This window comes from Pan troglodytes, chromosome 20, assembly GCF_028858775.2.
Source record: "Pan troglodytes isolate AG18354 chromosome 20, NHGRI_mPanTro3-v2.0_pri, whole genome shotgun sequence".
NCBI classification, from domain to species: Eukaryota; Metazoa; Chordata; class Mammalia; order Primates; family Hominidae; genus Pan; species Pan troglodytes.
The window spans coordinates 8668130-8680375 of NC_072418.2; the positions used below are offsets into that span (position 1 = coordinate 8668130).

The 12246-nt window shown below is 50.3% G+C and overlaps 1 protein-coding gene across 1 annotated transcript in view; it reads right to left on the reverse strand.

Annotated features, from left to right (window-relative positions):
• Positions 1 to 382: 382 nt before the first annotated feature.
• The window catches only part of ACER1 (alkaline ceramidase 1), a 29254-nt gene continuing 17390 nt past the window's right edge, over positions 383 to 12246 (reverse strand). Inside the window, exons 2-6 of the mRNA XM_524068.8 lie at positions 6427 to 6541; positions 6191 to 6332; positions 3482 to 3619; positions 901 to 1038; positions 383 to 631 (exon numbers count right to left, since the gene is read on the reverse strand). Coding sequence (XP_524068.2) covers positions 463 to 631; positions 901 to 1038; positions 3482 to 3619; positions 6191 to 6332; positions 6427 to 6541 — 702 coding nt within the window. The 3' untranslated portion in view covers positions 383 to 462. The remainder of the gene's footprint in view (positions 632 to 900; positions 1039 to 3481; positions 3620 to 6190; positions 6333 to 6426; positions 6542 to 12246) is intronic.

Below are 12246 nucleotides of genomic sequence, written 5' to 3' on the forward strand. Positions count from 1 at the left end.
TTGGCCAGGCTAGTCTTAAACTTCTGACCTCAGGTGATCCACCCACCTCGGCCTCCCAAAGTGCTGGGATTATAGGCATGAGCCACCGTGCCCAGCCTAGAAGCTAATATTTAGATGCCACATCCTTCAGTCACTCCAGTACCTGGTGACACAGTCCCACCAGCTCATGTGACAATGGTCACTGGGAGACTGTGGACACAGAGGAGGAAATGAAAGAGGATGGGGGGGTCATGGAGGGGAGATGCACGAGACAGCCCCCCACAGTCACCAGGCTGCTGCTCAGAGATGTCACAAAGTCCATCATCTGCCTCAAGGCAGGGCAGTGCAGGACAAGGAGGACACGGAAGGGGAAACGGAGGAAGGAACCATGAGTGTCCCTCAGGTGTAAGTCCTGACTGGGGCTCTCTTCTTAAGACACAGGCAAGTCGTTGGGTGGTTGGATAGTCAAGAGGCTGGCAGGTCTCAGCAGTCCTTGTCATCGCCCCGGATTTCCACATAGGGCAGCCCCACGGGCCAACTGTCCCGAGGCCAGTAGCGGACTTTGAGGGTTTCACCTGGCATCTCATAGTTGGCATCCACCAAGGCCATGGTGACCATGCCATAAGGGAAAGTGATGCTGATAAGCACATGCCTGTAGAGTGCAGGGTGAAGTGGTGAGGGCACAAGATACCCACAGCCTCACGCCGGCCCTCTTTTTATTTCTCATGGCTCTTGACCATCCATCCAGGGGAGCCTTCTGGGTCTGGCCCCCTGACTGCAGCCTTCCCCTACAGCCAGGTCCCAGTGTCTGGCTCTCCTCTCTCTGCTTCTCCAACCCCAGCCCCCAGGTGCCTACTCCGAGCTCTGGCATCTAAGATTCTCTGACTCTGGGCCCCCCACAGCCTCAGAGCATGTGCTTACCAGATGCTGTGCAGATAGAAGAAATGAATCCTCTGCCAGAAGCTGCAAAGCAGACGGTCACTGATCCAGCTGGTCAGAGCAACAGCCCATAAAACCACGGAGACCTCAATCAGGTGCCGAAGCTCCTTATTGCTGGTCCTAGAGAGGGGAGAGGGGGACCAGGGGCTGGCTCGGAGAGCAGCACCTGATGGGGCTGATGGGAAATTCCTCCTTCCACAGTGATGAGGCTCAGAGGCTGGGAGAAGGGAAAGAGCAGGAATTGAGGGTGCAAGCAGAGGGGGCCCAATCTCGTGCTTAGAACTAACACTGAGCATTTCCAGCACAACAGGTGCAGTTCCAAATGTCCTTCAAGCCAGGCATAGTAGCTCATGCCTGTAATCCCAGCACTTTGGGAGGCTGAGGTTGGGAGGATCGCTTGAGCCCTGGAGTTTAAGACCAGCCTGGGCAAAATAGCAAGACTCCATCTCTAAAAAAAAAAAAAAAAAGTTAAAATTAGCCAGGCATGATGGTGCATGCCTGCAGTTCCGGTTACTCGGGAGGCTGAGGCAAGAGGATCATTTGAGCCCAGGAGTGCAAGGCTGCAGTGAGCTATGATTGTGCCGCTGCACTCCAGCCTGGGTGACAGAGTAAGACCCTGTCTTAAAAAACAATAATAGGCCGGGTGTGATGGCTCACACCTGTAATCGCAGAAGTTTGGGAGGCCGAGGCAGGTGAATCACTTCAGGCCAGAAGTTTGAGACCAGCTTGGCCAACATGGTGAAACTCTGACTCTACTAAAAATACAAAAAAAAAATTAGCCGGCCGTGGTGGTGGCCGCCTGTAATCCCAGCTACTTGGGAGGCTGAGCCACTTGAACCCAAGAGGCGGAGGTTGCAATGAGCCGGGATTGCGCCACTGCACTCCAGCCTGGGTGACAGAGCAAGACTCCATCTTAAATAAATAAATAAATAAATAAATAAAATAAAAAATAAATAAAAACAAGTAACAATAATAAATAAAACACCTTCGAATATTAACTCAGTCGGCTGGGCACGGCGGCTCAAGCCTATAATCCCAGCACTTTGGGAGGCCGAGGCGGGCAGATCATCTGAGGTTAGGAGTTCGAGACCAGCCTGGCCAACATGGCGAAACTCCGTCTCTACTAAAAATACAAAAATTAGCTGGGCGTGGTGGCGTGCGTCTGTAATTTCAGCTACTCAGGAGGCTAAGGCAGAAGAGTCGCTTGAACCCAGGAGGTGGAGATTGCAGTGAGCCGGGATCGCGCCATTGCACTCCAGCCTGGGCGACAAGAGTGAGACTCCGTCTCAAAAAAAAAAAAGATATTAACTCAGTCCTCACAAGGACTTTGTAGAGGAGTAAACTGAGGCACAGGGATTACACTATGCCCCACCCCACCCCATGGTTACACAGCTGGTAAGTGGCAGAGCTGGGATCTAAACCAAGTTTTTCTGATTGCATAATATTTATTCTTAACCAGCAAGCCCTTTGGTGCTTGTATGTTTTGGGGTAGAGGTATGTGTGCTTCAACCTCCCAAAGTGCTGGGATTACAGGCATGAGCCATCATGCCCAGCAAGAATAATATATTTTTTGTAATCAGGGGAGTTAAATTATAAAAAAAAAATTAGGGGTGAAATTGTATGAAATCTGGGAGAAATATGTAACAGATTGACAAAATGTGGGTGGTGGTTGTGGCTGGTTAGTGGGCGTGGGGAGGTTTATGGGGCTATTTTCTCTGCTTGCATGTCTGTTTCTGGGTTTCATCATAAAAAGGACAAACTCTGCTGGGCACAGTGGCTCACGCCTGTAATCTCAACACTTTGGGAGGCCGAGGTGGGCGGATCACCTGAGGTCAGGAGTTTGAGACCAGCCTGGCCAACATGACGAAACTCCGTCTCTACTAAAAATACAAAAATTAGCCCAGCATGGTGGCATACACCTGTAATCCCAGCTGCTCAGGAGGCTGAGGCAGGAGAATCCTTGAACCCGGGAGGCAGAGTTTGCAGTGAGCTGAGATTACACCACTGCACTCCAGCCTGGAAGACAGAGAGAGACTCTGTCTCAAAAATAAATAAATAAATAAATAAATAAATAAATAAATAAATAAATATAAAGATAATGTAGGGTGGATGCAGTGGCTCACACCTGTAATCCCAGCACTTTGGGAGGCTGAGGTGGGTGGATCACTTGAGCCCAGGAATTCAAGACCAGATTGGGCAACATGACGAAACCCTGTTTCTACAAAGAAAAATACAAAAATTATCCTGGTGTGATGGCATACGCCTCTAGTCCCAGGTACTTGGGAGGCTGGAGTGGGAGGATTGCTTGAGCCTGGGAGGTGGAGGTTGCAGTGAGCCAAGATCACGCCCCTGCACTCCAGTCTGGGCAACAGAACGAGGATCCGTCTCAAGAAAAAAAATAATAATAAGGACAAGCTCTGCAGTCAGTCAGGTTCAAATCCTGGCCCTGCTACTTGTCAGTGGGTGATCTTGGAGAAGGGACGTCCCCTCCGCGAGCCTGGAGTCAGGGGTGCTAGGAGGGGGATGGGAGTCTCCTGCCCAGGCACCTGCAGCCTTCACTCACTTCCTGTACTCCTGGCACACGATGTAGAGAATGTGCAGGGCAATGCTGTTGAGGGCGTAGGCGTTGACCGTGGGCCTCAGGAAGGACAGAAGGGTGCTGACCGCAGTGGTGATGAAGACCAGGCGGATGAACTGGGACCTGGGGAGGAAGGGCCTCAGCTGTAGGCGGGAAGGGAGGTCCTGGGATTGTAGGCAAGGTCACTTGGAGATCCCGTGGCCCAGGTGGGTGAGGAAAGTACAGGATTCTGGGGAGCCCAGACAGGCTCAGAAAAGGGTCCTAGCCAGGCAGGGCACAGTGGCTCATGTCTGTAATCCCAGCACTTTGGGAGGCTGAGGTGGGCGGATCACCTGAGGTCAGGAGTTTGAGACCAGCCTGGCCAACATGGTGAAACCCCATTTCTTTTTTTTTTTTTTGAGACAGAGTCTCGCTCTGTCTCCCAGGCTGGAGTGCAGCAGTGCGATCTGGGCTCACTGCAAGCTCTGCCTCCCAGGTTCACGCCATTCTCCTGCCTCAGCCTCCCAAGTAGCTGGGACTACAGGCGCCCGCCACCACGGCCGGCTCATTTTTTATATTTTTACTAGAGAGGGGGTTTCACCATGTTAGCCAGGATGGTCTCAATCTCCTGACCTCGTGATCCGCCTGCCTCGGCCTCCCAAAGTGCTAGGATTACCGGCGTGAGTCACTGCGTCTGGCCCTGGTGAAATCCCATTTCTGCTAAAAATACAAAATTTAGCCAGGTGTGGTGGCAGATGCCTGTAATCCCAGCTACTCAGGAGGCTGAGGCACGACAATTGCTTGAACCCAGGAGGCAGAGGTTTCAGTGGGCCAAGATCACGCCACGGCACTCCAGCCTGGGTGACAGAGGGAGATTCTGCATCAAAAACGACAACAAGAAAAAGGGTCCTAGCCAGGCAAGGTGGCTCGTGACTGTAATCCCAGCAATTTGGGAGGCTGAGGTGGGAGGATTGCTTGAGCTCAGGAGTTCGAGACCAGCCTGGGCAACATGGCAAAACCCTGTCTCTACCAAAAATACAAAAAATTAGCTGGATGTGGTGGCATGTGCCTGTAATCTCAGCTACTAAAGAGGCTGAGGTAGGGATCGCTTGAGCCTGGGAATTGGAGGTCGCAGCAAGCTAAGATTGTGCCACTGCACTCCAGCCTGGGGGACACAGTGAGACTTCATCTAAAAAGAAAAAAGAAGAAGGAGAAGGAGAAGAAGAAGGTCCTGAGGCTCCCAAGTGGACTCAGCAGAAAGTCTCAGGGAGCCCAGGTGAGCCCAGGCAGCGTCTAAAGGGGGATCCCAGGAAGGACTCAGTAGGATGAGAAGAGGGTCCCAGGGGGCCTGGGAGAACGTGATGGTTTCCAGGGCCCAGGTGAGGTCAGGAAAGGAGTTCAGGGGAGCCCAGCTGGGCTGAGAGGAGGGATCTCTGGGTCTGGGTGAATTTAAGAGATGTCAGACAGTGGCTCTCCAGGACCCAGTAGAGATTAAGGAAAGATGACAGAGGTCCCAGAGGACAATAGGGTGGACTGGGGGGTCCTGGAGGGCGCAGGTGGGTTAAGCCGGGTTAGAAGAGAATTTCACATGCCTGTAATCCCAGCACTTTGGGAGGCCAAGGCAGGTGGATCACTTGAGATCAGGAATTTGAGACCAGCCTGACCAACATGGTGAAACCGTCTCTACTAAAAATACAAAAATTAGCCGGGTGTGGTGGCAGGTGCCTGTAATCCCAGCTACTCGGGAGGCTGAGGCAGGAGGATCGCTTGAACCCTGAAGGCAGAGGCTGCAGTGAGCCGAGATTGCACCACTGCACTCCAGTGTGGGTGACAGAGCGAGACTCTGTCTCAAAAAGGAAGAAGAAGGAGGAGGAGGAGGAGGAAGAAAAAGAAGAAGGAGGAGGAGGAGGCAGAGAACAAGAAGAAGGAGAAGGAGAAGGAGGAGGAGGCGGAGAAGAAGAAGGAGAAGGAGAAGGAGGAGGAGAAGGAGGAGGAGGCGGAGAAGAAGAAGAAGGAGAAGGAGGAGGAGAAGGAGGAGGAGGCGGAGAAGAAGAAGAAGGAGAAGGAGGAGGAGGAGAAGAAGAAGGAGAAGGAGGAGGAGAAGGAGGAGGAGGCAGAGAAGAAGAAGGAGAAGGAGGAGGAGGAGGCGGAGAAGAAGAAGAAGGAGAAGGAGGAGGAGAAGGAGGAGGAGGCGGAGAAGAAGAAGGAGAAGGAGAAGGAGGAGGAGGAGGCGGAGAAGAAGAAGAAGGAGAAGGAGGAGGAGAAGGAGGAGGAGGAGATTATTTCACAGGGGTCAAGGGTGGGAGTGGGGATCAATTAGATCAAGAGAGGGACCCAGGGGGTCTAAGAAGATCAGATGAAAGATGCCAGGAACGCCAAGTGAGAGGCTCAGGGAGGAGTCCCTCAGGCCCAGGTAAGTGTAGACATGAGGTCCTGGAACTCCTGTTGGCTGCAACAGATTCTGGAGGAAGTCCCAGGTTATCAAAGTAGGATCAAGGGAGGGATTCCAAGAAACCAGGTAAGCTCAGGGGAGGGGTCTCCAGAAGCCCAAGTGAGTCAGGCAGGATCAGGAGAAAACCCGAAGTGGTCAGGGGAGGAATTCCAAGGGCCCCAAAGAGGGTCAAGGGTGGGGACCCAGAGGACTCAGGTGAGCTCATGTAGAGTCAACTGAAGACTCAGACCCCACCCTGTCCAGACGGCCAGCCCCCGACCCACCTGCTCCCCCGCAGGAAGGAGGGGAAGTAGCAGCGGGGCATCCATATGCCATAGCCACTGCCCAGGAGCCACAGGATGGCGATCTCGTCCAGCAGCTGGCCCAGGAAGCTGAGCGTCATGTGGAAATACATGGAGAACAGGCCTGCAGCGGCAAGGGCAGGCGGTCAGTGGGGCCCGCCACCTCCTAAACCCCCAATGCCTCCCGACTGTCACAGACCTGAACCACACCTCCCTACCTATGATCATGAAGAGGACCCAGACAACATAAATGTAGCGGGAGCGCTTCTGGGCATACGGGTGCATCAGGAGCATCATCAGTGGCCCGAAGATGAAGAAGGGGATATTGGAGAACTGGAGCAGAGAGAGCCATAGGGAGGAGCTCGTCAGATAGGGGAGACGGAGGAGGCTGCCCTCTGTCCAGACACTCAGTCACCAGCCAGTTGGTTTCCTGCTGCATTTCAGGCAATTCATCAACCCAGGATTTGTCAATCACTCACCTGTCAACCTTTCAGCCGACCCTTTTTTTTTTTTTTTTTTTTTTAGATGGAGTCTTGGAGTCTTGCTCTGTCACTCAGGCTGGGGCGCAGTGGTGCCATCTCAGCTCACTGCAACCTCCACCTCCCAGGTTCGAGCGATTCTGCTGTCTCAGACTCCCGAGTAGCTGGGATTAAAGGCACATGCCACCACACCCAGCTAATTTTTTATATTTTTGGTAGAGACAGGGTTTCACCAAGTTGGCCAGGCTGCTCTTGAACTCCTGACCTCAGGTGATCGGCCCACCTTGGCCTCCCCAAAGTGGTGGGATTACAGGTGTGAGCCACCGCACCTAGCCACTTTTCAGCTGATCTTGACCATCAGCTGGTCATCCATAGATCAATTTCTCGATCCGTTATTGGTTCATTCGTTCATTCAGTGAGTGTGGCAAAGACTATCCACTAAACTTCCAGATATATTCGCCTTCTCTTTTACTTTTTCTATTTATTTATTTTACAGTCAGGATCTTGCTGTCTGCTGCCAGGCTGGAGTGCAGTGGTATGATCATGGCTCATTGCAGCCTCAATCAGCTGAGCTCAGAGGATCCTCCTGCCTTAGCCTCCCGGGTAGCTGGGACTACAGGTGCCCGCCACCCCACCTGGCTAATTTTCTTTTATTTTTTGTAGAGAAGGGGTCTCACTATGTCACCCAGGCTGGTTGCAAGCTCCCAGCCTCAAGTGATCCTCCCACCACAGCCTAAAGTGTTGAAATTACAGGTATGAACCACTGCACCTAGCCCCTTTTCCTGTAAAAATAGTATCTCCCAAGTTTGAACTGGGCACACAGCTTACCCAGTGAAAGACTACATTTCCCAGCCTTCGCTGCAGTTCACTGTGGCCTTGTGGCCTTTTGACCTGCTCTGGCCAATGAGATAAGAATGTAAATGACATCTACTACTTCCAGGTCAGTCCTTTCAAAAACCACGTAAGGAAAGCTTGCCCCCTTTCCTCTTCCTGTGGGTTGAAATGTGGCCATGGATGTCATGAGTTGACCTTGCCCTTGCAGACAAGGAAAGACGATGCAGTACCTTTTTGACAAACAGCATGAAGCAGAAATGATACTGTGTGACTTCTGAGGTTAGGTCATAAAAGGAACTGTGGCTTCCACCTTTCTCTATCTCATAGGACAAGACGTCCAGATCCTAGGCCACCACACAAGAAGACTGGCTACCTTGAAGCCACCACGCTGGAGAAACCATGTGTAGAGACCACACTGAGATGGAGAGAGATGCCAGAGGAGGGCCAGTGGTTCAATTCTTCCCCATACAGTCATCAGACACATGAGTGAATGAAACTTCAGGTGATGGCCGGGCATGGTGGCTCACGCCTGTAATCCCAGCACTTTGGGAGGCTGAGGCAGGTAGATCACCTGAGGTCAGGAGTTCAAGGCCAGCCCAAAAAACATAGTGAAACTCTACAAAATAGTATGTAAATATATATTGTGAATATATATATATATAAAATATGTGAATATATATTGCACAATAATGTAAAACAATACAAAAATTGGCCAGGTGCAGTGGATCACACCTGTAATCCTAGCACTTTGGGAGGCTGAGGCAGGCAGATCACTAGAGGTCAGGAGTTTGAAACCAGCCAGGGCAACATGGTGAAATCCCACCTCTACTAAAATACAAAAAAATAGCTGGGTGTAGTGGTGGGTGCCTGTAATCTCAGCTACTTGGGAGGCTGAGGTGGGAGAATTGCTTAAACTCAGGAGGTGGAGGTGGTACTGAGCTGAGATCGCGCCATCGCACTCCAGCCTGGGCAACAGACTGAGACTTCACCTCAAAAAAAAAAAAAAAGGTCACAAGAACATTTGCACCCAAAATTAAATGACTCAAGACCCCGACATGCTGACATCAGAATTTGACTCCCCACAAAGTCTCTCCCTGATATGTCTGAGCCGCGACAAGTCTCTCATATGACAAATACTTATATAATATAGGTGGAAATGTAAATGGGTACAACCTCTATGGAAAACAGTATGCAGAATTTTCAAAGAACTAAAATTAGGACTACCGTTTGATCCAGCAATCCCGCTACTGAGTATCTACCCAAAGGAAATGAAATCATTATACTAAAATACACCTGCGTTCATATGTTTATTGCAGCACTGTTCACACAGGTGAAGATATGAAATCAACCCAATGATTGGATAAAGAAGATGTGGTATATATACAAAATGGAATTTTATTTATTTATTTATTTATTTATTTATTTATTTATTTATTTATTTTTGAGATGGAGTCTTGCTCTGTCACCCAGGCTGGAGTGCAGTGGCGCAATCTCAGCTCACTGCAAGCTCCGCCTCCCAGGTTCACACCATTCTCCTGCCTCAGCCTCCCGAGTAGCTGGGACTGCAGGTGCCTGCCACCATGCCCAGCTAATTTTTTTTTGTAGTTTTAGTAGAGACGGGGTTTCACCGTGGTCTCAATCTCCTGACATCGTGATCCGCCCACCTCGGCCTCCCAAAGTGCTGGGATTACAGGCGTGAGCCACCGCACCCAGCCTTATTTATTTATTTATTTATTTATTTATTTATTTATTTATTGAGACAGGGTCTCTCTCCGTTGCCGAGGCTGGAATGCAGTGATACGATCATGGGTCACTGCAGCTTCGACATCCCAGGTTCAAGTAATCCTCCCATCTCAGCCCCCCAAATAGCTGGGACTACAAGCATGCACCACCATGTCCAGCTAATTTTTGTTTTGTTTTGTTTTGTTTTTTGAGACAGAGTCTTGCTCCGTCACCCAGGCTGGAGTATAGTGGCGCGATCTCGGCTCACTGCAAGCTCCGCCTCCCGGGTTCATGCCATTCTCCTGACTCAGCCTCCCCAGCAGCTGGGACTACAGGTGCACGCCGCCACACCTGGCTAATTTTTTGTATTTTTAGTAGAGGCGGGGTTTCACCGTGTTAGTCAGGATGGTCTCGATCTCCTGATCCTGTGATCCACCCTCCTCGGCTTCCCAAAGTGCTGGGATTACAGGCTTGAGCCACCACGGCCAGCCTAATTTTTGTATTTTTTGTACAGATGGGATTTGGCCATGTGGCCCAGGCTGGTCTCTAACTCCAGGACTCAAGCAATCCACCCGCCTTGGCCTCCCAAAGTGCTGGGATTACAGGCATGAGCCACCACACCTGGCCTGGAATACTATTTAGCCATTAAAAAAAGAATGAGCCCAGGTGTGGTGACTCACATCTGTAATCTCAGCACTTGGGGAGGTTGAGACAGGCAAATCACGAAGTCAGGAATTTGAGACCAGCCTGGCCAACATGGTGAAACCCCATCTCTACAAAAAATACAAGAATTAGCCAGGCATGGTGGTGTGTGCCTGTGAGTCCAGCTACTCGGGAGGCTGAGGCAGGAGAATCACTTGAATCTGGGAGACAGAGGTTGCAGTGAGCTGAGATTGTTGCACTGCACTCCAGCCTGGGTGAGAGAACGAGACTCCATCTCAAAAAAAGAAAAAAGAATGAAATAGGCCAGGTGTGATGGTTCATGCCTGTGATTCCAGCAATTTGGGAGGCTGAGGCAGGAGAATTGCCTGAGGACAAGAGTTCGCAACCAGCCTGGGCAACATAGTGAGACCCCACCTCCATAAAAAATAAATTTAGAAAATTAGCCAAACATACTGGCATGTGCCTGTAGTCTTAACTACTTGAGAGGCTGAGGAGGAAAGATTGCTTGAGCACAGGAGTTGGAGGCTGCAGGAGCTGTGATTGTGCCACTTCACTCCAACCTGGGTGACAGAGTGAAACCCTGTCTCACACACACACACAAAGAATGAAATGCCTTTGCGGCAACATGGATGGAACTGGAGGACATGATCTTAAGTGAAACAACTCAGAAAGAGAAAATCAAATATCGGGCCGGGCGCGGTGGCTTGCACCTGTAATCCCAGCACTTTGGGAGGTGGAGGTGGGTGGATCATGAGGCCAGGAGTTCCAGACCAGCCTGCCCAACATGGTGAAACCTCGCCTCTACTAAAGATACAAAAAATTAGCCGAGCATGGTGGTGCATGCCTATAATCCCAGCTACTCCAGAGGCTGAGACAGGACAATCACTTGAATCCAGGAGGCAGAGGTTGCAATGAGCCGAGATCGCACCACTGCACTCCAGCCTGGGCGACAGAGCGAGACTCCCTCTCAAAAAAAAAAAAAAAAAAAGAGGTCAGACTTCACCACCACACAATACATACATGTAACAAAACTGCACTTGTACTTCTTTAATTTATACAAACAAAAGAAAAACATGAAACTGTCACATGAGCTCAGAAACAAGTCTTTTTCCCTCCCCATCTTTTTTTTTTTTTTTTTTTTTTTTTCTGAGATGGAGTCTCACTCTGTCACCTAGGCTGGAGTGTAGTGGTGCAATCTCGGTTCACTGCAACCTCCGCATCCTGGGTTCAAGCGATTCTCCTGCCTCAGCCTCCCAAGTAGCTGGGACTACAGGCACGTGCCACCATACCCGGCTAACTTTTGTATTTTTAGCAGATACGGGGTTTCACCATGTTGGCCAGGCTGTTTTCAAACTCCTGACCTCAAGTGATCTACCCACCTTGGCCTCCCAAAGTGCTGGGATTACAGGCGTGAGCCACTGCACCCAGCCCCAGTTATTCCTTTATAGCAACACAAACTGAACTAACACAGATGTGGAAAGAAAAACAAGTGATTGATATGAAATGGACGATGTCAGTAAATAGATTATGACTACAGTTCTGGACTGCAAGCCCTTCTCTTCAGTGGTCCAAGGACAGATGGGACAGGGGCCATGCCAACGCCTCCATGCGCCTCTTCTCAGCCCGTGACCCTAGTTCAGTTACCTCCATTTGTGCTGATGCACACATACTCCCAAACACAATGTTCCCTCTGCCTCCAACCAAACACCAGCCCTTGAATATCAATGCGTGCCTGAAGATACTGACCCAACCAGTCTCCCAGATTCAAAAGCATCCATTAAAACATGTCTGGGCCTTCAATAAATAAAGTCTAAACTCTTAAACTTGGCTTATAAATTCCTTCCATAACTCATCTCTCTCCAACTTTTTTTGTTGTTGGTTTTTTGTTTGTTAGTTTTGTTTTTGTGTTTTTTTTCTTTTTGAGACAGAGTCTTGCTCTATCACCCAGGCTGGAGTCCAGTGGGGCAATCTTGGCTCACTGCAACCTCCACCGCCCGGGTTCAAGCAATTCTCCTGCCTCAGCCTCCCGAGTAGCAGGGATTACAGGCACTCACCACCATGTCTGGCTAATTTTTTTACTTTTAGTAGAGGCAGGGTTTCATCATATTGCCCAGGCTGGTCTTGAACTCCTGAACAAAGCAGATCCACTCATCTCAGCCTCTAAAAATCTCCATTTAAAACATGTTCAGGCTGGGCGCAGTGGCTCACATCTGTAATCCCAGCACTTTGGGAGGCTGAGGCAGGCAGATCACAGGTCAGAAGATCGAGACCATCCTGGCTAACACGGTGAAACCCCGTCCTAAAAAAAAAAAAAAAAAAGTACAAAAAATTAGCCGGGCA